Source organism: Colossoma macropomum, unplaced genomic scaffold (genome assembly GCF_904425465.1).
Source record: "Colossoma macropomum unplaced genomic scaffold, Colossoma_macropomum, whole genome shotgun sequence".
In the NCBI taxonomy this organism is placed as follows: Eukaryota; Metazoa; Chordata; class Actinopteri; order Characiformes; family Serrasalmidae; genus Colossoma; species Colossoma macropomum.
In genome coordinates, this window is record NW_023494809.1 from 10,499,708 (window position 1) to 10,525,716 (window position 26,009).

General features: G+C 41.2%; 1 protein-coding gene across 3 annotated transcripts in view; it reads right to left on the reverse strand.

Moving 5' to 3' along the window:
• LOC118799217 (raftlin-like) overlaps nt 1-26,009 on the reverse strand; it is a 146,300-nt gene that overhangs the window by 53,016 nt on the left and 67,275 nt on the right. For 2 of the 3 annotated variants that reach the window (XM_036558956.1, XM_036558954.1), the window contains exons 4-5: nt 11,672-11,780; nt 8,094-8,502 (exon numbers count right to left, since the gene is read on the reverse strand). In XM_036558956.1, the coding sequence (XP_036414849.1) occupies nt 8,094-8,502; nt 11,672-11,780 (518 nt within the window). The remainder of the gene's footprint in view (nt 1-8,093; nt 8,503-11,671; nt 11,781-26,009) is intronic. The other variant, XM_036558955.1, reaches the window with a different exon arrangement.

Sequence of the window (26,009 nt, forward strand, 5' to 3'; positions counted from 1 at the left end):
TGCGCCATTGGGAGCCCCAAGACCCCAAAAGCATTGCCAACAGAATGGGACCAATCCAGATGAATGTGCCCAATGCCAAGCACCTACTACATAAATTCCCCCCCTGGGATTTTGTATCTGGTTCCCAGAATTTTTCAAGTGAAGCTAGTGGAGTCGAAAAGAGTCCATTCCTTAACTACAACATGTCTGGGAGCTGTTGTCGACTCCTGGCCAGTGACTCTGAAAGTCAAAATGCTCGGGGTCGACTCTTCAACTGTTTTTTTTTATCATAATTGGCTCGAGGGGCATTTTGAAAGAGGCGTGAGTAATACAGGAAAGAGTTTGCGTTTGAGTAGCGTGAGTTTAATTACCAGACTTTATGATATGCCAACGCTGCTCACCAGCCACTATGAGCACATGATTAGGGATGCAATAAACAAGGATTAGAAACGGTCCAAGGAACGAAAACCAAAAATAAACAATATTTTGTTACTGAACGTTGTGGAAAAGAGCATGAAGTTGAAGTTTGCTTCCTATTTGCCAGTTTCTTATTCGAATTTTCCGTTCCACCGTAAATGATGCTGCAGTTCTTATTATCCGCTTATTTGCATCATGCAATACACCTGTCTGAAAGCATCTGAACCTGAAATGTTTCTCCACTTGATGGAGTTGATTCCTTGACTCCATTTCATTTTAACCAAGACAGCGCATGGGATGGAGATAAAGGACTGCAGCGGAGATTAAAACATCTTAAACATTTTGAGTGCCTACAGACATAGTGATGATGAAAATTCATAGATTATACCAGGTAATATCAGGTAGTCTGAGAAAATCATTACTGTAGTCATAATTCTTTGAAAATGAATCATTATTAACCAGTTAACCAGATTTACAATAAAAAATATCTTCATTCTAAGGCAGTCGGATGTTATATTGTTCCTCTTTTCACGAGGCTAAGGTTGGCTTCTCATTTGAATTTTACATTCTACCTTAAATAATACAGAGGTTACCTTTTATGGTGCTTAAAGAATTAGTTAAGGATGGTTTAATCTCTGTCATTTCCTTTATCCCTGGTTCTGGCGCTGTCTTGGTTAAAATAAATGGGGTCAAGGAGTCAATGCTTGGGGAGACAGCACAGTGCGGCTTGATAAAATAGCACGACTCGAAGCAGAATCATGGCCTCTGCTGTGGCTTCTTCCAAGCTGATTCAACAATACATACACATGTATATATCCATAACTATATATCTACAACCATCTATCAGCATATACACCGATCAGGCATAACATTATGACCACCTCCTTGTTTCTACGCTCATTGTCCATTTTATCAGCTCCACTTACTATATAGGTGCACTTTGTAGTTCTACAGTTACAGACTGTAGTCCATCTGTTCCTCTGCATACTTTATTAGCCCCCTTTTACCCTGTTCTTCAGGGGTTAGGACCCCCATGGATCCTCACAGAGCAGGTACTATTTGGGTGGCGGATCATTCTCAGCACTGCAGTAACACTGACAAGGTGGTGGTGTGTTAGTCTGTGTTGTGCTGGTCTGAGTGGATCAGACACAGCAGCGCTGCTGGAGTTTTTAAACACCTCAGTGTCACTGCTGGACTGAGAATAGTCCACCAACCAAAAATATACAGCCAACAGCGTCCTGTGGGCAGCGTCCTGTAACCACTGATGAAGGACTAGAGGATGACCAACACAAACTGTGCAGCAACAGATGAGCTATCGTCTCTGACTTTACATCTACAAGGTGGACTGACAAGGTAGGAGTGTCTAATAGAGTGGACAGTGAGTGGACACAGTGTTTAAAAAAACTCCAGCAGCACTACACACACTAACACACGTACCAGCACAACACACACTAACACACCACCACCACGTCAGTGTTACTGCAGTGCTGAGAATGATCTACCACCCAAATAGTACCTGCTTTGTGAGGGTCAATAAGCATAGAAACCACATAAGCAAGTCTATTTAAAGTTACTTAACAGCTTGACAGCTTGGTTTGAGGCAGGTACATGATGATTTAGCCATGCAAGCAAGTTTTCATGATGCTAACTGGTGAGGTATAAACTTTTATAACTTGTTATTAGCCTCATAACTCCAGTGTAAAAGTAAAGAAGCAGACTTCTTCACTGATCTTGACTAATCGACTACATTTGTGGAAAGTGGAAAACAATGTAAATTTGAAGTTCTTTAGGATGTATTATTCAGTAACTACTACAAAACCACTCTGTATTTTGTAGTTCTGAAAGTGGAGAACTGAAGTGTCCTACATACTGGACCCTGCAGCTTCTTAATCACACAGCTTATAGTGTGTGTTGTAATGCGGCTCTTACTTGCATCAAAAGACGCAATGCCAGTGCTGGAAAAACCTGAGCCTCTCGAAACATGAAAGGAGTCAGATGACAAACCGGCTGCATGACGTTAGCTTAGCTACCTTGCGAAGAGGCCCTGTAGTGTAAGTGCCAACATGCCGCTACAAACAAGAAAACAAGCACATGAGCGCAATTACAAGCCTTCACATCTCTCAACATCTCTGTCTGATCAGCAATCATCTCCGTGACAGGGTCACAGTGCTCTGCATCAGTGCAAAGCGCTGCCAGAGAACATGACATTCCATCAGCTGCTTGCCTAATCCTTTCTATCTGAACTATTTCAATCAACACAAACACATTGCTAAATAAATCCCTCATGTCTTGACCTCTGTCTTCTCCAGGGCTTAGAACTTCGGGAACATTTGGACATGGATGCGTTTGGCTGTTTACAAAACAACTGCCTGTCAGACCATAAATAGTTTTCAATAAAACATTCTGACAACACACGCCAGCCTAACTGGCTGCTGTGGTAGCTTGTTTGGAGTAAGATAATCAGTAAACCAGGACTGCATCCCTCTTTTTTACCCCATGTTACATTAGTGGCCTGCTTACTGGACACAAGCTTCCTCTGAGACCTATGAAACGCCACCGCATCTTTTCGAACCACCCCTAACGCAATGTCATTGGACAGCTGAGCATGCTTGGAGGAGAACGCTAACTGCTAATCCTGCGCTGGCTAGCATCATGCTTGGTGGAGGAGGGCCATCCCACCCAGCCAGGGAGAGTGAGGCCAATTGTGGTCTTTTGGACCCCCAGCTACGGATGGCTGTAGCATTTCTTGATTAAGGGCCAACGCTTAGATGGCCACTCAGGAGCCCTGAGACCCCCAAAAGCACTGCCAACAGAATGGGCCCAATCCAGATGAATGGGCCCAATGCCAAGCACCTGCTAGAGGGGTATAAAGGCTGCCAGCATTGGGCTGTGGAGCAGTGGAACTGCGTTCTCTGGAGTGATGGAGCTTCATCAAGTACCTCTGGGATGCGCTGAAGTGATCCAGAACTGGTCATCCAACTCAGTACTTGACCTCACTTTAGATCTTGTGGCTAAATGCAATCAAATCCTCTCAGCAGTGATCCAACATCTTGCTGTTACAGCTGCAGAGCAAACTCCCTATTTATACTCCTGATTATAAATACCATTGATTATATAGTATTGATTACCTTTGATTAATACCACTGTATATAATGTCACAATAATGTGACATAGTTCAAATCTTATGAATGGTAAATGAAACTCACTTCAGCATTTTAAATGCTCACTTTTGTTCAACCAGCAAGCTATACCATATTATCTGGGTTGTATCACTGTGACATACACTGAGCTACGAAGTCTGTCATTCCACCCCATAAAGTGTCATGACACAATCTAATGCCAGAAAATAATTAGTGATATGGACAAATATGACTTTTATTACAAAAAACGCTTATTGGAATATGTGTTTTTAATCGTTTATTTAGGTCTATGTCAGCTGTCAAAAAGGGCTTATGTAGGTGTCATGTAGTCTAATGACCTACAGTCGGGCTTATGTAGGTGTCATGTAGCCTTATGACATACAGTAGGGCTTATGTAGGCATCTTGTAGCCTAACGACCTACAGTAGGACTTACATAGGTGTTATGAAGCCTAATGACATATAGTAGGGCTTATGTAGGTATCATGTAGCCTAATGACCTACAGTAGGGCTTATGTAGGTGTCATGTAGCCTTATGACCTACAGTAGGGCATACGTAGATGTCCTGTAGCCTAATGACCTACAGTAGGGATTAAGTAAGTGTCATGTAGCCTAATGACCTACAGTGGGGCTTATGTATGTGTCTTATATCTTAATGACCTACAGTAGGGCTTATGTAGGTGTCATGTAGCCTAATGACATACAGTAGGGCTTATGTAGGTGTCATGTAACCTAATGACATATAGTAGGGCTTACCTAGGTGTCATGTAGCCTAATGACCTACAGTAAGGTTTATGTAGGTGTCATGTAGCCTAATGACCTACAGTAAAGCTTATGTAGGCATCATGTAACCTAATAGGCTAATAGGCAAAATGTTACCAAGATAATGTTATCTTTGTTGGAATCCCCCAGAGACCCCTTAGTCTCTAGCTAATTTTCTCAGGTAGCGCTACAGCATAAGCTAATTTGCACAATTTGCAGGTTAGCAGGTTATTCTAGGAGCTGATTAATTTGCACAATTTGCAGGTCAGTCCAGTCCACGGGGACCACCAGACAGTTCACATTGTTGTTCTAACTCAGTCCAGCACCGTTGGTTTCCCAGCTCAGACCTGCTAACTAATAGCTGAGCTGAATCAGGTGTGCTCATAAGGCTGCATGCCACCTACAAAAGCCCTTCATGACAGCTGGCATAGTCCTACAAAAGCATTTATAAACACCTATTCTAGGAGCTGATTAGTTGCAAATTGTGCAAACTATTAGCAGGTCTGAGCTGGGAAACCAATGGTGCTGGACTGAGTTAGAACAAAAATGTGAACTGTCTGGTGGTCCCCGTGGACTGGACTGAGACACACTGCTCTAAAATGAAGCTGTAGAGCTCTGATTGACAGGAGCTTTTGGCAGGGGTCATGGCATCACCGCCTGAGTGGGATCGGTGCAGTGTGTGGGCCGCTGGTGGGCTAGTGGCGGGATTACTCCGCTCCTGAAGCCGAAGCATCCCCATCCAGATGGACCCCAAGCTGCCACTGCAGGCGTCCCAGCATGCCTCGCTCACACTACACGGCATACGGTACGCACAATGCCACATTTTCAGCAAAAAAAAAACCTCACAAAACGGCAAGGACGAGGGCCGCCATCTGGTTTTTCCACAAAAAACAGTCTGAACAAAGCCCCATCTAAAACCCACTGTGTGTTTATTGGAAATGCCAAGGCTGTGTGGTCCTATATCCAGGCCATTGTCTGTGTCCACTGAGTGACAGTACGTTTAGAGTGGAATGAAGGGCGAATAGATGCTGAAGTTACATAATCTAAACTTCAGAAGTTAGCATGTAACAGAGGCGCTCAGCATCTAATCCTGATACATCAAAGAGCTTCCCTGAAGACAGAGGATTGGGAGGATCATCTCTCGTCGTAATCACTTCAACAAAAAAAAGATGTTTTTCTTTTTGAAATGAGATATTTCAGAATGAAAGATATTTCTGAAAGCTCTCCAACTGCGTCAGATAAAGTGCGGTGTTGTGAGAAGTTTGTGAACAAACAGAAGTCTTGAGTGAGATTAATTACAGCAGTATTTCCCGATCCTTGCCCTGAAATATCCTTTCGTGTCTGCCTTGCTTTAAAAACACCTACTTCAAGTGATGAAGGATTTGTTCATTTGAATATAAGCCCCTTAAACGCTAGGCTTTTATTCACGTTCATCTATTTTTAAGACTCTATTTGTAATATTTGGCACTCAAATAAATGTATTGTTGGAACTCGAATTTCCAGAAAGTAACTTTACATGAGAAGAAAAAAAATATTTTTAGAGGTCTTTCAGTGTCAGTTAATGTAATTTTGGAAGTCAGGTTGGACCAATTTTATTCATCTGTTAGAAAATTTTGACACAGTATAAATGGCAAGTGGCATTTTTGACCCCTTAGATGGCCAGCACTCAGCAATGGGTCTAAAGTTTTTCTACACACTTCTATAACCTAAGAATAACTTAGCCAGTTTGCATTGTAGTCCATGTAGTTACTGAATAATAAGACTTAGTATGTAACAAACATGGGATTTTAAAGGGGTTATATAAAAAAATTAAAACCATTAAAGATCCAGAAATAAGGTTTTGATCCAACAGCGACAGTATACTGACAAAATCTGGGTTTTGTGGCTGCCCCAGGCTCTGTAAACAGGAGAACAACCCTACTATGACTCCAACATCCCAACAATCAAAACAAGGAGGCATCTCTACACTGTCAATCATGTTGTGCATAGCCTAGGGCAGGTGTTTGCACCCCAAATGTTAAGTAGAGCCATTCTGTCCTTTCAACGAAAATCAAACCACCTTGGAAGCCACAATGTTTTATGTCCATTTCACCATGTTGTCTGTAAATATGTCTCAGTATGTGCTAATGTTCCAGTATTGGCTGTAATATAATATAAACTCAGACTTACTCTGCTCTGCTTTAAGCTTTACCTCAGCTAGAGCCACTTTTCTCGCATCTCCAGCAGGAAATTCTTCAGCAAAAGTAGAATAGTTTACTGTAAAATGTTTCTCAACATTCAACTTTATACGAAGCTGAAGTCGCCAGCTTCTTGTTAGAATTTTCCTGTTCCACCTTAAATGGTCCTTGAGGTGCCAGAATATGACTGCTGCACCATTTAAGGTGGAACGGGAAAATTCGAACAAGAAGCTGGCAATCAAGAAGCCGATTCAGCCTCCTGACATTTTAGTGTTTGACAGTTTATCGTTCTAGACTAAACATATCCGGAAACCAGCTGGAGAGATTATAAATGAAAATATGTCCATTCATCACCAAATTATTAATGTTAGTCTTAAATCTTTCTCTTTGCCTTTTCGTTAGCTACTAGCTAGGTGAGACTGTTGTCTGTTGCTATGGTGACCAGCAGTCTGCGCGCCGACCTCCAGGGTTGAAGTGTGAATTAGCAGTTATACATTAACTCCAGCATTTAAGACCATTAATTGTCAAAACTGTGTTGAAGGATCAGTAGAGCTTTATTTTACTGCAAAGGAGGATTATTTTAGTTTTACCTACAAATCTAGTTCTGCAGTGGAGCTGCAACAGGACAGTAAAAGAGTCGCATGTTGCTGACCCCCTACCCATTGCCTAGCCTTAGCATTATATAGCAAGCTAGCTGTGTCTATACAGTTTAGACGCCCTGCTACAGGTTAACACCAAAATTGCCAATTCTGCCACTCCTTAAGGTGCTGCTTTAGCTGTTATTTGCAAAGCAGAATGGGAAAGTGGTTGGTTCCTAAGCACTCTTAACTTGATGTTACTTTTTTATTCATATCATTTCACAGGGTTTTTGTTTTAACATGTTATTCTTACTACAAAGGTATGTTTAAGTGTATTTAAAATGTTTTATTATATTATTTATGACAGAGGTTCGTGTTTCAGTGAAGTAGTTCATCCTTTAATGTTATAAATAATAGATATACTGCTGTCTTTGTTGTCCTAATGACCGCTATAAGTGCAGTCACTGCTGTAATGTGATGTTCAGTTCACTTTGTAATATGGTCAAACTGGGGATCCTTAGACAGCTGTGGGTGCCTGTTAGAGCACATACAAGCAATACATTAGAAATACAGGAAAGCAGGAAAAAGCAGTATATATACAGTAATCAACTGTATTTAGAAATACAGTAAAGTGCTGTTATTGTATTATACAGTTTGAGTACTGTAAATAAACGGTAAAATGTTGCAGAATATGCTGCCAGTAAATTACTGTAATTTTACACTGAAATTTTTAGAGTGCATAGACTGCATGGGCTTGGGAGTGAGTATGTAAATCTAGTTTTCAGAGATATGGGCCCCTTTAAGGCTTATTATCCAGTAACTACAATTGATTATTTGGTAACTACTATGGTAAAATGTATAGTTACAAGAGTAAAGCATATAAGTCTGGACTTATCAGGGGATCCTCAGAGTTTAAGGGGTTGGATCATATGTGTCAGAGCAGGGAAAACACCAAAGCCATGCAGAACAGAGGTACTCCAGGACCCAGACTGAGGGTCGCATTACAGCAAGCAAAAAATAAAAAGACAAGAAATCTCCTCACCACTCTTGGACAGGGGTGGCCTGCCGGCTTTTTCAGCCGACTCTGTGTCTTTGGCCTTGTTGTTGTTGTGAATCGGCGTGTTTTCCTGTCCCTCATGGGGCTCTGGTGTCAAGGCGATGGACGTCCCGTCTGAAAGAGCGTCTCCACCTGCATCCCCTGAGGCTTTCGGGTCTTCCGTCTCTGTTTGGCTGGCCCAGTCCTCCGGCCCACTCTCAGTCACCTGGTCGGGGTCGCCCTGGTGGCTGGGGCTGGCCGTTAACTCGGAGCCACGCAGTGAGCTGGGGCTAGAGTGGAGAGAGAGCGACGCCTCTCCTCCATCTGCCCGTGCTGACACGCGGGGGTGCAGGCCAGCGGGCTCTTGGATGAAGCCAGCAAACATGATGCCCTGATCTGCTGCATCCTGAATCTGCTGGAGGTAGACAGAAATCCACCAGATGACACTCTACACACAAAACTGGTTGTAAATGTTGGTCTCCAAATTCTAACTAATGGACAAAAATTCACCGCAAAGCAGTAGTATAAAACAGACAGTTCCTTTCATTAAATCCGATTTAAAGCCGTTGTAAAATCTTCGATGTACCCAAACCTATGGCACCTCACAACAACTGAATTGCATATTACTGCATCACAGCACTAAAAAAACCTTGTGCTCTTAATGGAATAATCTTTGACTGTCGTGCTCCTCACATGGACCACCGAGTGCACTGATGATGTAAGAACCCATTTTTTGTTTAAACTGAGGGTCTGGCGACTTATTTTCTTAAATAGAACTGGGCTGGTCAGCTAGCTAACAGTCTAAACATTCAAGATTCAAGAGTTTTATTGTCATATGCACAGCAGAAACAGGCAGTTACACTGTACAATGAAATTCTTACTTTGCTGTTCCTCCAGTCACCAAATATAACCTTAATATAAAGTAGAAAAAAATAGAAAATAGAAGAATAACACTAAAAAAAAAAGTCAAAAAGTACAGTTATGTGCAAAGTTGAAAGAAAAATTAAAGTTGCATGTGTGTATGTGCAAGACAGCAAACAGCCTAAACAGCTTCATAATTAATATCACAGGCCAGAATTAAAGCACTTACGGTATGATTAACTGTAAAACGGCAGTATAAAAGTCTGAACAATGTCATTTAAATGGATTACACGCTTCAAATGATCATAATTCAGTCAGAAGCAGCGTCAAACCCAGGCTGAATCCCAAACGGCTCTGTATTCCCTAAATATTGTGCTAGCTATGAAATTTTGGATATTCTAGCCTCTAGAGCCAAATAGTGCATCATTTATCGAGTGTGGATGTGTATCAAATGACTATTTCTTAGCTATATTTTGCATTGTTGGGGTGCAGGATCTAGTATTTAAATTCCTACGTAGTGCACTATGTAGGGAGCAGGGAACCATTTAAGAGTCTGCCCCAGCACGAGAAGAGGGGCGTCGCTGGATTGGTGCTAAATAAGACTCAGTGGTAATTTGGTAACCATAAAGTACTTATAAAGCAAAAGTTTTTGTATTAAACAGTGCTGTGTTACCATATGTTCACTGTTATATGACAAAAAGTTAAAACATTCAAATTTAGTTACAGCAAAATTAGAGCAAAATTAGTCCTGTTTAACTGGATTTAGTGCCAAATATTGAATAAAAATAATTGTGTTTGCAGTTTTTGATAGTATATGTTATTTAATGTAACACTACTGGATCTTTTTTTCTCTGTTCCAGCTGATCAGATGTCTGAAAAAGCTAAATAATTTTAAATATTCTTGATGTATCGCGATATTTCATTCTTGCCATATCATCCACCTTTATTGTTAAGTTTATTTAAAATGGAGCATTTCATATCAAATCACTATGACTGACTTTAACATCTTCACCATTTAATCATGTAGAAATTTTGAAAAATCAATGGAATTCCCCTTTAACAATGCTACACGATTTGAGATGAAGATGCAATGACTTGGCTGTGCAGTTTGCACAATGCTATGAACGTTGGATACCAAATATATCTCGGCTGATTGACTACATGTTACATTTGACTACATTTTCACTGTCACCTTAATGGACAAGATGGCCCAAATAGCCCATCTGTTAATGCACAGTTTGTGCGAGCCATCCTCTATGTCTTCATTAGTGGTCTGTTTCTAACCACAGGCTGGATATTTTTGTGTGGAGGATGACTTTCAACATAATAGCGACACTGACATATGTCAGGCTATGGTCTGTAATTGCACACCTTTGCAGTGGACCTATGAAGCAGATGGACCTCAGAGAGTGGGCAGTAAGTGGAAGAATAAGAGAGGATTTTCTAATAAAGAGGATGAGGTGGGTATGTCAGTACATGAGAAAGTGCAAATGTCGTTTTAAAGTGCTTGTCTTGGTTCTTGGTTAAGATTCATTCATGATTCAACATCAACATTGTGTCATTATGTCATATTAGAGACAAAATGAACTACAAAGTAGGATGCATAACATGCTGTCATTTCAACCTTATGTCAATACAAGGCCATCCAGCTTCGTAGGTGACATCAAATGGACAAAAGCAACACTTATGACTGCCGACATCAACTGGAATTGTCCTTTAGAAAGCCTTATGTACTTTTACGCCCCTTATTATGAAGGGCCTACGCAGGTGTCATATAAACTTATGTGTAACTGTTGTGAATAAAGTCTGTCAGCTTTGTATATAGCAAAAAACGTCAAGCTTGAATAACACTCCACATTATTCCCAACAATCGCACAATGTCCAAAACAATTATTTACAAACCCAGCTGCCCCTCCCTTCCCGGAACAGGCTATTCAGTATTAACGACGTCTGATTAGAATGGCTGCGGTCCACGAGGGCTCGCCATGCTCTCCGCATCGCGAAGAAAAAAAAACGACCGCGCGCGTCTGCCCCTTTATTGTCAGTTAGCATTCGGAGGCCAATATTTGAATTCTCATCAAATGAAATTGAATTGTTAACTGTCAAGGAATGCTAATGATGCCATTTTCCATTCTGCTGCTTTAATAAAAGCCAGCCCGAGGCCTCAGACGCCGCTATCTCCGCCTGATGCCTCCGCCGACAGCGGGAGAATCACTCTGGCGGGATGCGCCAGTTTATTCTGTCGAAAATTAAACCACGGAACAGGGCCCGTCCTTTCCAATTGCATTGTTTAATACATATTGAACATTTACGCCCAGGGTACTGTCATTATATTCTCCAACAATAAGGCAAATGAAATTGCAGAGATAAGAAACCATTCCTCTATCGCTCTTCGGGGGTGATAGTAATTCCTTCGTCAGAGAAAGGGCAGTGAATCATTTCCGTCTTTTTGATGCGGGCGAAGGAAGATTGATGTGCTAACGCTTCATTGAGATTAATAACGCTGAAGATATGCACATCAGAGCAGCGGGTTCATGCAGATACCCAGCCATAGTGGCCCCCTGCTTTCCAATATCAATCCATTCAGGGGATGAACGATGACTGTGTGGATTCAGATTACTGTTTTACGCTCATTCATATGGACAACGCGTCTGGATCTGATACAGGAAGTGGACGGGACAGCTGTGGGTGGTGCCAAAAGGAAAAAAAAAAGGGAGGCTTACTTTCTTCACGTAGCCTTGGATGTGCTCTGGGGTGGGGGTATGGTCAGCACTGAGGCACTCCTCCAGTTTCAGATGGTAAGGCTCGAAGTCTGCTGGACTCTTCTCGGAACTAGAAATGAAAAAAGGGAGAATCATATGTTACTGTATTTTATCTTGGATTTGTGGGTTCAAATAGAGGTGGGCAATGTGATGATATGTTGCCATTATCGTGATAAATTATATCACAATATGCTTTTTTTTTTTTTTAGTTTGGGTCACACATTCCTACAGCTCTGAAGTGTCCATAAACTCCATCTCCCAGAACCCTTTGGGAGATCACGTGACTGATGACGCTCTCTTATTAACTCTTATTAAAGTTAGTATAAAGTCCAGGCTTTTAGTTTAGGTTCCTTGCTAGGCATAATTTCTGCTTGCGAGAACTGCTGAGCATTTTTGTTTCTTTGCTGTTTGTCTTTTTTCGATCTTGCCTTTGGACTCTTTGACTTTGCGTTCTGTCTTGTGCCCTTTAGATCTGGTTGCCTGGTTTTGTGATGTTTATCTTTCTTTGTTTTTTGGCTTTTCTGGATTTGATCTTTGCCTGTTCATCGACACTGAGTTTTAAAGATACTGAAATGAACCTGCAATGGTCAAAATATGATGAAAACAACAAAACAAAATTACACAATTTCCTAAAAGACCAGGGCCCATAGGCAGGCCCAAAGTTTTATTACAGTTCTATAAGTTAATCTATAATTTCATTGCATTGAAATCACAATATTTACTGAATAATAGACCTTGGTATGTAATAGGCTTGTGATTTTAAGGGGTTAAGAAGCATTTCTTCAGACATCTGGTACCTATCACTATCGCTACAAACAATTCTGGCTCTGTAAGTTTCTCTAGAATGGCACATTTCACACCAAAACATGCTGAAAGACTTTTTTTTACATCTCAACCATTTTATTTTGCAGACATTTTAAAAAATCAGTGGAAATCCCATGACAAAAATATTATATTCATATATTGCATTCAATATTCTTTTTTAGAACTTGCCACTGTGTTTTGCTGTTGCATTTTATTCAGTCCAGTGTTTTTACAAAACAAAATATTGTGTTGCATGTTGTGTATCGTGAAGTATTGTGATGTTTTTGCTCTGTTGCCCACCTACAGGTTCAGAGTATGCATTGATCATGTATTGCTTATCAATTTTTTCTAAGTTATTAGAAAGTCTGCCATATGGGTGTACAATTACAGACTGTAGCCCATCTACTGCTGCACAGTTTATCAGGCCCCCTTTGCGTCCTTGTCAGTTTCTGACCACAGGACTGCTATTAACCAAATGTTATTTAAGTGGTTGCCCATTCTCAGTCACTGCTAGGTTGAGAATGGCCACCACCCAAAAATATCCAACCTACTGACTACTGATGAAGGGAAGGTGGCTAGCACAGGATGTGCATCAACATATAAGCTACAGGGTTTAGCTGTACAGCAGCAAGGTAGGGGTTTCTAATAAAGTGGCCGGTCACATATATAAAAGTGTATTTCTGTGCTGTGTTGAAAAGCTCAGTCCACAGTCATAATTTACTGGACACTAATTCATAAACCACATTGTCTTAGCAGTGGCACCAATTGAGCAAAACATATTCCAATGGAAGTGTTCTACACCTTATTTGCTGGGTACTTTACCACACTGCATAGACTGGCATCAACAGAGCATTCACAAAAGTGCTAGACTTGTACTTCCGCGAGCAAATTTTCTATTCTCCTCCCTTCTCCAAGAATGGCTCTTTGTAAGAGGCCCTTTACAAGTGTCTGTTCTTCAAAGGCAATTCAAAAGCTTCATAAAAGACACGAAACCGTGCAGCTTGATAAAACATGGGCTGTGCATAATTCAGTGGTATGCATTTACAAATGCAGACAAACACTGGCATTATTTAATAAAAGGATATAAGAAGCTCGCACGCATCAGATACAGATAACTCTGTCATCTGAGTGAAGGAGAAAAAAAGAAAACAGAAGCTAGCCAAGTCAAAATTCTCCAGCTTAGCGTCTTCCGAGCCCTGTTTCTCTCTTTCTTTGGAGGACATGTACATTTAACTTGTACGGGGGCCCACATCCTCCCTCCATCCTGTTGACAACAGACACCCACCCGCCCACACCTCGGCTCCCTCTTCCTTTCCCCGTGTTTGTGTCTGTGAAAGCCAGACAGGATAGAGAATTCAGCCCACTAGCCTAGATATTCCCGCTACACAGCCCAGCAGGAGCCAGGCTCACCTCGGCCTCAGATCCACTGCAGGCAGAGATTCACACCTCCTGCTGACACACGGCCATCTGCTGCCGGAATACAGCTCTGCTCATGTTGCTGTGTGACCGAGTCCCTGGACGCACACTTAAACATGCTCCTTCAGCCTTCACACTTTCACTGAGTCAGAAGGTGAAGCCAGGCTAATCAGATTTACCCAAAACGAAGCGAAGAGGACCGGTCCCAAAAGCAACACAGCTTCATATAATGCGAACATGAAAGCGAAGGGATCATCTCTTTTGCATAATGCTAACTGGGAATTTCTAGCTTAACACTGTTATTAGCATTTAGCCTATTCTTTTAACACCTTTAGTTACCTCAGGTGAGCTGCTACTAATCAAACATTCACTGAGGTAAAGTTAGAACGTAAAGTAGGACCGAAATAAAAATGAAATGAGACCTGTTTCAAAGTAATCACACCTTAAAGGAATTCCTTACCAATAATGGTAATAATCATCTCTTTCGCAGAATGCTAATAGGCAAAGCTTAGCTTAAATATGTTATTAGCATTTAGTCTCTTCTTTAAAATACCTAAACAACTTTATCCAAAACTATACAATCTAGACTGGTTTCAAAGTCATCACAGCTTTTTAGGAATACTACCAAATATTGGGAAATGTAGTGAAAGCTGATGATCATCTCTTAATGCTAATGCTCTCATAGCGCTAGCTAGCTCTTACTGGCTCTGTTATTAGCTTTTAGCTTGTGCTTTTAAAGGAATATTTGGGCAAAAAGTCAAGTTTACACAATTTCACATGTTAGCCCAGATGTAGATGATCAGCCAAGACTTGTTTGTTTTCCACATTTTGCTTCTTTTGTTTTGTATTGGAGCTATAAGGATAATATCAAACACTACTACAAGTCAATAGTCACCCAAAATATTTTCTGTTAATACATCCCCAGAACGTCTCTCAACCAGCTCAAACCGCATCCAAGGTCACACAGACTTGTCAGTGTGGTTTTGTGAGTTATGTAGCTATATTAACAAAACTTTATCTTGTAGCTGAACGCAGGAGCAGACATTTTAGACAACATAACAAGTCTGCGCAGCCTGATAAAGACCTGGAAACGATTCAAGCAGGTTGAGAGGTATTCTGGTTAGCAATGTTAGCCTCATAGCTCTGGCACTAAAATAAGCAAAATGTTGACTCCAAAGATGTCTTAGCTGATGGACTACATCATATGAGTATGTGGAAACTGGGGTAGAGTAGATTTTTTTCGCTAAATTATTTCTTTAAATACTTTTAGTTACCTCATGTGATCTACTGCTTCACACATTAATGGGACTAAATACATTTACTCAACATGAAACAATATATACCTGTTTCAAATTCATCACAGCTTTAAAGATACCTCTCTAAATAGTGCTAACATGGCTAGCAAGTTTAGATAATCTCTTTTTGTGTAATGCTAACTGACTCCTACTAGCTTGAATACAATGCTGGTGTTTAGCCTATTCTGTCAAAGAGCCAGGGAACATAAATCTGTGTTTTCTTTCTAATTAGGTTAATCTTGTTATTGCAGCAAACAGTGAACAGGTACCCAGTTTACCCTGCAAATAATGTTCTAATAACCAATAAATATCATATATATTTCACCATATTTCTCTCCTCTTGATGTAAACTGGGCAGTCCTGCTCTTTTGTAAGCATCCCCCTGTCCAATCACAAGGCTGATGTTCGTTTATTCATATGCCAACATTGTTCATTTGTCCGTTCGTCTGCACGTCTGTTCGTCCGCGACTGTTTTCGTTCAGTTACCGTCACATAAAAGCTGATTAATGATTTTAGTCCTGTATGAGGGGCAGAGCAGGCTTGGAGTGTTGGACAGAGAGCTGTCAATCAAGCTGCTCATTAGCCATGCCCACACAGTTCTCAGGTCTGAAAAGTGTTTTTTAAGACACAATTTATCACATTTATATCTTATATTTTCATTCAAGCTTTGCTAGATGTTTAGTACAGCACTCAAGTTTAGTATCATACAAACATTTTAAATATTTTACTCTGTGCTCCCTGGGACTTTAAGCTGCACCGTGTCTGATATCGGCTTTGATTATCTTTGGTATTTCACACTGAAGTAAGGTTCACTGAGGCACAGTCAAAAGGGGGAACTTAGCTGAATAAATTTACCCAAAATGAAATGATCTAGACCTGTTTCAAAGGTGTCACAGCTTCACAGAATACTTCCCTAAATAATGCTAACATGGCCAGCAATGAAAAGCCAAGGAGGAGAACTGTTTTTGTGTAATGCTAACTGGCTATTACTAGCTTACATTTGTTTTTAGCATTTAGCCTATTCACTAAGTGAACCACTGAATCAAATATAGCTAATTGCTTGTGTGCTGCTGCTCCAAACCTAGATAGGTTATGTTTTAATGCACATTGGTCTTATTTCTCGGCTCTTGTTTGTTGGGATTAAGAGTGCCAAGCCCTGATCAATGTATGGAAGCTGCTAGGATGTTAGGAGGTTTGTAGTCAGTTCAGTTTTTGACTTTTTTTAGTCTTTTTATCCAGCAAAATCACAGCTGGGTAACACCACTGGCAAATGTCTGTTTGCCTGCAGCTGATCTAAGTGCGAGTGTTTGTGTCTTTGCCTACAGGACTCAACTGATCCTGTCAGACAGACACCATAAGCAACGTTTCTGGGTCTTGAGGTGGCATCCTGCTGTGTGTGTGTGAGTCTGTGTGTGCACACATGTGTGTCTTTGTGCGCCTGTTTATGCATGTGCCCCCTTGTGCGTGCGCCTATGACCGCATTTCCATGACAACGTCGTCACCACAGGTCCATTAAACCCGTGTTTCACAATCTTTCATCAGTGCATTAATTATGAAGCGCATTTTCCTTGATGCCTGCCTATTTACCCAGCCATGAATAATATTCCTCAAGCAGATCACCCTTAATGGGATCCCCCCGTACCTCTCCTAGAGCGAGGTACACTACAATTACCCAATGACGTTGAATAAATTACCCAGCGGTCCCCACTGAACTGGAACAGTAATGAAAAAAGTGAACTTGGACGTGTTTGACGGTTGACATTTGAAATTATAAATGGCACCAGCCCGCTCTCCACCTGACTGATGCCCAGCAATTTGTATTTAAAATTAGCACCCCCCCCCGGAGCCTGAAATATTTGTCCGAAGCTGATGGGACCGGAAGATTTGCGTTAGTATCAGACCTAATTGCTTAAGCATTTTTTGGGCTTGAGTCACGTTCAGAATTTAAACAACTGAATATAAAATTTTGTCAAGCTACAGTCGGGTTCAGGCAGAACTTTAATGGGCTGCAGTCGGGTTCAGGCAGAACTTTAATGGGCTGCAGTCGGGTTCAGGCAGAACTTTAATGGTCTGCAGTTGGGTTTAGACCAAACTTTAATGGGCTACAATCTGGTTCGAACAGATTTTTGTCGGGCTTCAGTCAGGTTGGGTCAGAAATTGTGTCAGCTACAGTCGAATTCGGACAGATTTCTTTGGGGCTACAGTCAATTTCACACACATTTTTTTGTTGGGCTACAGTCGGTTTCAGGTAGAATTTTGTCAGCTACAATCGAGTTCAAACAGATTTTTGCTGGGCTAAAGTTTAGACAAAATTGTCGACTACAGTCAAGTTCAGACAGAATTTTGTTGACTACAGTCAGGTTCAGACAGAATTTCTCGGCTAGAGTTGGATTAAGGTGTTTTGCAAATCAGGTCTGGACAGAATTTGGTCTGGGTGCAGTTGGGTTAAGAAAAAAATCAGAATAAATTAGGCCTGATTACCTTTTAGTGAGAGAGTGAGGAACTGAGGTGTGAGCCTACATACAGGCCCTTAGAGTTTAAGGGCTAAAGCTCTCCCCTGCCTGGCAGTGTTGATATGCCTGTTTGTGAGTGTGTTGCTCCTGTGCCTATAGGAGGTGGGACAGGAGTGTTGATGTATTAGTGCTTTAGCATGCATGCAGGCTGGACTCTCAGGGTTGAATTGTAGCAATGTCACCTCCTGCTCTCCGTCATAGGGCCACGCACAGCAGCTTTGCAGTACAGCTAATCCTCAGAGGGAGAAATGGGACTGTATCCAGAGACTCAGCCAGAATACTAAACACTCCACATCCGGCTAGCAGCTAGCAGCGCACAGCGCTAATGCTGGTGACTCTCCTCTCAGCTCCTTCTCTTCTCCTCAATTCTCCTCTCGTCTCCTCTCCTCTAGTCGTCTCTCGTTGTACCAACTTTTTCTTCCTATCATTTTTACCAATTTTCTTTGAACTTTTCACCTCACATTCCTTCTGACCATCTTCTCCACTGTTTTCTTCTTTCTTTTCTCCAATCTCTCATTTTCTCTTCTCAACCTTCCTCTCTTCTGTTCTGTCCAGTCCTGTCTTCTCTTCTTTTCTCCTCTCCTTTCCTCCCCTTCTTCTTTTCTTGTCTCCCTTTTTTCTTTTTTCTCTATAATTGCTTTTCTCATTTTATCCTGTCTTGTCTATCCTTTCTTCTCTCTCCCATTTTCTGCTCTCCTATGTTCTGCTTTCCTCTTCTTTCCTTTTTCTCTTCTCTTTTTATTCTATATTCTTCTTCCATTTTCTCTTCTTTTCTTTTCTCCTCCCCTTTCCTCCTATCTCCTCTCATTTTCTCTTCTTTTTCTCCTCTCTTCTCACTTCTTCCTCTTTTCTTCTTTTTTTCCCTCTCTTCTCCCATTTTCTTCTCTTCTCTTCTCTTCTCTTCTTTCATTTTTTTCTGCTCCCTACTCTACTTTCTTCTTTTTCCCTTTGCTCTTTCACTTTGTCCTACTCCCTTTACTCTGATTTACTCTTCTTCTGTTGTTCTCTAATTTTTTTCTTTGTTCTCTTTTGTCCTCTCCTCCACTATCTACTCTTCTGTCATTCTCTTATTTTCCCTCTTCCCTCTTTGTGTATGCTTTCTTCTCCCATTTTCTTTTATCTTTTCTATTCTATGTTACTCTTCTCTTCTCTTCTCTTCTCTCATTTTCTTCCCACCTCTCCCTTTTTGTCTCTTCCCATTTCTTCTTTATCTTCTTTGTTGTCCCATTTTCTCTGTATTCTTTCTTGGCCCATCTTCTCTTCTCTTCTCTTCTCTTCTCTTCTCTTCTCTTCTCTTCTCTCTCTTCACTCTTTCTTCTTCTTTTTTCCTTCCTCTCTTCTCTATTCTTCTCTTCTTTGTTCTCTTCTCTCCTCCTCCTCTATCTCCTCTTCTCTCCAGTGTGCTGTTTGGCTGTGTTTTATATTTTTGAGGTGTGAATAGGTGCGTGGAGTCGCTCTTTCATCTCCCTTCTCTCTCCTCCTGTGTTCTCTCGCTGTATTTTGGGTGATTGGCGGGTGAACAGGAGCGGCGCTGTGCCCCGTTTGATATCTCCTCTCTCTCTTTTTTTCTGCAGGTTTATCCCCCAGGGCTGCTGCTGATGCGAGCAACTGTCTCCACGGTGACAGACACTGGTGATAAAGCGGGGCAGCTTGGCCGGAACCATCAAAGGATGGCAGCCCCTCACCCACCTTTTCAGCTTTTTCCCCTCTCTCTCTCTCTCTCTCCCTATCTCTCTCTCTCTCAGACACATACATCTGAAACCCCACTGTCACTGCTTTCCCCACTTTACAATTTTTTTTTCTTGTTCTTTCCATCTCCGTCTTTCCGTACGCGCTCGGAAAGCGTCCTCCCCATCGCTCCTATCGCACCGCTTTCAAGCACAAAAGAGCGCACGACTTGTTTAGTTGTCAAGGATTATGCTTGAAATGAAGCCGTGTGTGCCGTTTATGCTGGCAGGGTGCTTCTCTGTATCACATTAAAGGGTAATTCCACTGATTTTTCCAAAGTTCTGCATAATTCAATGGTTAAGATGTAAACAAAGTCATTCAGAGCGGTTTGATGTGAAATGCTCTGTTCTAGAGAACTTAGCGGTGGTGGTGATAGGAACCAGACGTCCACCTCTAAAAGCTCCCTCACAGAAAGTTAATACATGAATAATAACAGGTTATGAACACGCTGCCTGATGCCTCATTCACTCTTCAGTCCATACATGGAAACTAAACTGCAAAAACAACCTGTTTTCATAAGTCATGTCACAAAGCTGATGCATTTACATGCATCAAGTCAGCCTATGACAGTTTAGCAGTTTAGACAGTCATTATATTAGTTATTTATATATAAGCCTTAAAGGCACAGTAACAACATAGCTTGTTTAATTCTAAAGGATATAAAAAAGGTGGTCATGTAAAAATAAATAACGATTGTTATTTTGGATCTATATCCATAAACATTGTGGTGCATGAGGTGGAACCAGAAAATTGAGATGCCAGAATGCAACTGCTGCACCATTTAAGCTTTAAATAAGAAGCCAACTTCAGCTTTGTCGAAAGCTTTAAGGCGGGGTAGAAAGCTAATTTTCCAGTTCCACCTTACATGATGCAGCAGTAACATTCTGGCACCTCAGTAGTTGCTGCTCCACTCAAGGTGGAATGGGAAAATTGAGGTGCCAAAATGTAACTGCAGCACTATTTAAAATGGACTGGGAAAATTCGAATAAGAAGCTGGTGAATAAGAAGCCGACTTCAGCTACGTATAAAGTTTTAAGTCAAAGTAAAAAGCTGAATTTTCCAGTTCCACCTTAAATGATTCAGCAGTTATATTCTAGCACCTCAGTAGCTGCTGCTCCGCTTACGCTGGAACAGGAAAATTTATGCACCAGAATGTAACTGCTGCACTATTTAAGGTGGAATGGGAAAACCGAAGCACCAGAATGTAACTTCTGCACAATTTAAGGTGGAACGGGTAAATTCGAACAAGAAGCTGGCGAATATGAAGCCAACTTCAGCCTTGTCTCTTTGATATGACCTGGTTTTGTTATTCCATTATAGAGACGTTGATTTGAGCAAGATTACTTTTACTGAGGGAGCTCTGAGTTTGGAAAATCATAGTCCTCATTTGATACTAATCCAGCTCCAATAGGGCTTTAGAAACTGACCAAAACATGATATAATTTTATATAAATTAATTCTCGCCTTTGCTCATTGAAGCAAGAGGAGAAATTTTGTTAAAAGTGCAGATTCTAAACTGTCAGTTAACACCATAATTTCAGTGTAAGTAGAAGAGGAGATGTTTTATAATGATTTTTATCTGATGAAAAGTTACTGTTGTGCACTGAGTCTTGTTTTGCAGAAAGGAAACACAGTCAGCATTGTCCTCAGTGGTGGTTAATGGAACTAGACATCTGAAGAGTTTAATGTCTCTAAAAGCTTCCTCACAGAGTTATCACATGAAATGGTTATGAATACACTGCCTGATGCCTTAAACATTATTTTGAGATAAAATATGTTTTATTTATATCCATTCATGGTGTTAAGAAAATGTTACTATTATTTTACCATCATCAACGTTCCATATAAAAACTCAGAGGACACATGTAGGTTCACTGGTGGTATTGGATAGTAAATAAAATGGCATATTTGTGTTGCTGGCCTTATGTATCTGTATGTGGGTCCACACTTCAGTTCCTCACTCAGAACTACAGAACTCACACTGCAGCCTCATGGTAGTTACTCAATAATTTATAGTAGCTGCTGAATTCTAAGACTAGAGTTCAAGGGGTAAGTGTTACCCTCCTGTCCTGAAAATGAGCCCTCAGAGAAAAGAGGGGCATCACTATCATCTGCTGCTCATAAAGGGATCAGCCATAGAAGGTCAGCGTCAGATGCTCATTTGTGAGGAATGTGCAGTATGGACTCCTGGTGTGTCCATAAAGTCCAAGAGATTCCAGGGAATTACTGAGTCTGGAGGAGTCTGACTGACTGAGGAGAGAGGGGGAGAAAGAGAGAGAGAGAGAGAGGTAAAGAGACAGACAGTAAGAGATAGAGACAGAGAGGGAGAGAAAGGTAGAGATGAGGGAGAGAGGGAGGAAGAGAGAGAAAGAGGGAGAGAGACAGGGACAGAAGACATGAAAGAGAGAGAGATAGAAATATAGGGAAATAGAAAAATGAAAGAAAGAAGGAGAGAGAAAAGAGAGAAAGAGAAACGAGAGAGATGGCCAGAGACAGAGATGGAAAGAGAGAAAGAAAAGAGAGAGAAATGACAGATTAAGAGAAAAAAAGAGAACAAGAAAGGAGAGAGAAAAGAAAGACGCATAGAGAAAAAAGGGAGAGATAGAGAAAAGTAAGAGAGAGGAAAAACAGCAGGTAGACAGAGAGTGAAACTGAAAAAGAAGGAGAGAAAAAAGTTAGAATAGAGAGAAAGGAGAGAGATGGTCAGAGAAAGAGAGAACGAGAGTAAGGAGAAAGAAAGAAAAATAAGAAAGAAAGAAAGAAAGAAAGAAAGAAAGAAGAAAGAAAGAGAGAGAAAAAGAAGAGATTAACAGAAAAATGAAAGAAAGAAAGATGTGAGAGAGACAAAAAGAAAGAGAAAAGTGAAAGAAGGAGAGAGAAAAAAGGGAGAGATAAAGAGAGACAGAAAAAGTGAGAGAGAGAGGAAAAAAGACAGAGAGACACAGACAAACAGAGAGAAAGGTGAGTGACAGAGAGAGAAAAAGGAGAGAGAAACAGAGAGTGTTTGTGGGAGAGTAGAATAGAGTGAAAGAGAGAAAAAGTAAGAGAGAGAGAGATGAAGAACAGACAGTGCTGTGTCCAGTGTCCCTCTCTGTCTGTCAGGCTCAGCAGAAAAGGCCATAAAACACACAGACTGAAGCTCAGCCTGAGGCTCTGGATCCTCTCTCTCTCTCTCTCTCTCTCTCTCTCTCTCTCTCCTCCTCAGGGGAAACTCTGTCTATTCTCAGAGATCTACACATACAGCACGCCTGCAGCCAGACAGACACACACACACACACACACACACACAGCACTATTTGATTGGGATTTTGTCAGTGTTCTGTCCATCTTCACAACAGTAGCTACGATAGAACGCATTAGTGGGTGGAGCATCACAGATCAATCAAGCTCTAAAGTCTTGCATCATTTGGTAGTCGGAGTCTTGTCAATGTAAGGAACTAAAAGTGAATGGGGTTTCCTGCTGTGGTTCACCACACTGTGCAGAACAAAACGGCTCCAAACCTGATATGTTTTGTCCTGTTTTCCACTGAGTGTTTCTGGATCCTCTGAACTAATATTTAATTCAAAATCTGCTGGTTTACAGAAGATCAGAATGATTCGCTTTGCAAAATTATCACAGCAGTGCGAGGACAACCATTTAAAGCAGATGAAACAATACTTTCTATGTCAGTGTGTGCACACTGATTTGAGGGCCTTCTGGGAAATTAGGAATCACATTGTGCCTGTAAGGTTTGGGTTGGACAGGATACAAATATCGAAATATTAAAGCTTAATGGAACATTACTGAATTTGTGCAGCCTTTAGTTGAACATTGTACCACTGTGTTCGTTTAGTGATAGACTGCATATGAAACATCTGATCAGGATCATTTATTTACAGATTGGGAGGCTAACTTGCTGTTGCTCTGTATTCTTTTCCTACTGGCCAGGGAGTTTGAGCACTGCATGGACTTACATTGGCATTATTTTACCTTTCGGGCACTTTGTTCCCTTTCAAACATTTTTGGGATTTGCTTAGGACTGCGTGTTTTTGGGCAGTTTGGCAAAGACTGTGTATCGTTCAAGTTGGGAGAGAACTGTGCACCTTTCAGGTCCGTGCCTGTTGGGCAGAAAAGTCCTGAATGAATGGGATTTTCACAAATCGCTGCCCTGTGGTTAACAAAAAGGTTCTAAACCTGGTATGATTTGCCTTACATGCATTTTCCCTGTTACTGGATCCTCCAAATTTATATTTGGACTCCTTAATGACATCGCAATTTAAAGGATCCAGTCACATTTAGAAGAAAAATGTGTTGTGGATGAAAATCTTGTTCATTTTTGCCATAGAGAAATCTATCTTAAGCCCAGAGTTGCTAATCTGGGCCTGATACTGACAACCGAAGAATCATATGAGTTCAAAAGTCTATAGAAGTCTGTGGGATGATGTCTGAAAAATTGCTGCCCAAGTTCAAATAAATTGTTCCAAAGTTGTTATGTTTTCTTCTACAAATATTTTTTCCTCCGAATGCCTTTGAATCCTCTGAACTATTGTGCCAAGAAGTCAAAATGTAAGACTCAAATTTCATGCCGTGGCTTTTTTTTAAACATCGTGCCATCTCGCGGCAACGCTGCTTGCTCATTTCCGGGACCGCCGTCTGTTTCCACACATGTGCAGACTGAGAAAGCCGAAAGAAATCAGAGTAAGAGTTCACATGCACTTAGAAATCTGATTACTAAGCTAAAATCCAACTCTCTTTATTGGATTTCTTAATCAGATTTCCAGACTTTTCTTTGATCTAAGAAATCAGAGTATGCTGTTAACATGACCATTGAAACAATCAGATAACTGCAGAAATCTGATTATGATGAGATTATTGAGTGCATATAAACGCACTTATTGCTATAATCTGAACTGATTGCTAAGCATTCAGCCTCGCCAAAACCAATTGTCAATTGTGATAGAAGGTAGAATTGAAATTAAATGGTAGATTTACTTTCACACGCTATCGTTTTAATGCGCAGGAGTGTTAGCTTGCTTACAGCATGTGTGTTTTGACTGCTAAACAACCTCATAATGCAGTGGATCCACTGACATTTGGAGAAAAAAACTTAATGAAAATGTCGCAGTTACAATACGGCACAAATGTAGTGATTTTTAACACCACCACTCATTTTTTCCATAGAGAAAAACTGCATAGACTTGTTTTCCCTTATATGGGCGTGACTGTGACTACAGAATGACACAGGACTTCATTGGTCTATTCACAAGCATGCAGAAAGCATTGACTGGTTACAGATACTGACAGTCCAACACAGAAACACAGAGACTGACAGAAACACAACACTGCACACACAATAAGAAGCCTGGCTTTGCTTAGTGATTGGCAGCTGTGGGGTTGGGGGGGGTGGAGGGGTGGAGAGGTCAGTCCAGTGCCCGCTGGTCCTCTCCAGCCATGTGCCTTTCACCCTGTCACATCAGCCTGTCTAGCTGGATACAAACCATGGCTGGACACGCACACACATGCCCACGTCGCCTCGGACTCCAGGTTGTAGCCAGCAGGGCAGCAGGGCAGCAGGGCAGGGGGTGGATGTGACTTTGACTGCTTAATGCTATGTGCCAGAGGATTAGTGGCCCTCTCTTCAACTTTCACACAATCGCTGCCTTGCCGACCGCCCCATGACTGATACACTGCAGCGTATAACTGGAGGCATTTAGAAGATGCAGCTGGGAATTTACTCCTAAAATCTGCTGGTTTGAAAAAGATCTGAATGCTTTGCTTGGCAAAATTATGGCAGCAGTACTTGGACATAAATTTAGATTTCAAAGTCAATGAAACAATGCTTTCTACATCTGTGTCTGCGTACTGATTTGAGAGCCTTCTGGGAAATTAATAATCACAACATGCCTGCTAGTTTTGGGTTGTGCTGGAAACATACGGCAAATAAATCTCAACATCTGACAAGCTTGACATGTGATAAAGAGAAGCAACAGTGAAGAAGGAAATGTATTCAATAATTAGTTGAACATTCTGCCACTGTAGCTAAATGAAACACATGATCAGGATAAATTCAGGCTAGACAGGCTAACCTGCTAACTTGCTGTCACTCTGTACTGTTTATCTACCTGCATGGAATTACATTGACAGTATTGTGGACTATTTCATTATTCTTTACCTCTGAGGCAGTTTGGGGAGAACTGTGTAGCTTTCAGGTCCTTGCCTTTTGGGTAGCTAGGTTAGACTGCCTACCTTTCAGGCAGGTTGCCAAAGACTGTCTTCCTTTCAGGCAATTTGTTGAGAACCACGTACCTTTCAGGCTCTTGACTTATAGGCAGTTTACTGAGGACTGCTTGTTTTTCAGGCAGGTTGGCAAAGATCGTTTTCCTTTCAGGCAGTTTGTTGAGAACTGTGTACATTTCAGGCCCTTGAATTATAGGCAGTTTACTGTGGACTGCTTGTTTTTCAGGCAGGTTGCCAAAGACTGTCTTCCTTTCAGGCAGTTTGTTGAGAACTGTGTACATTTCAGGCCCCTTGCCTTATAGGCAGTTCACTAAGGGAATGTTTGC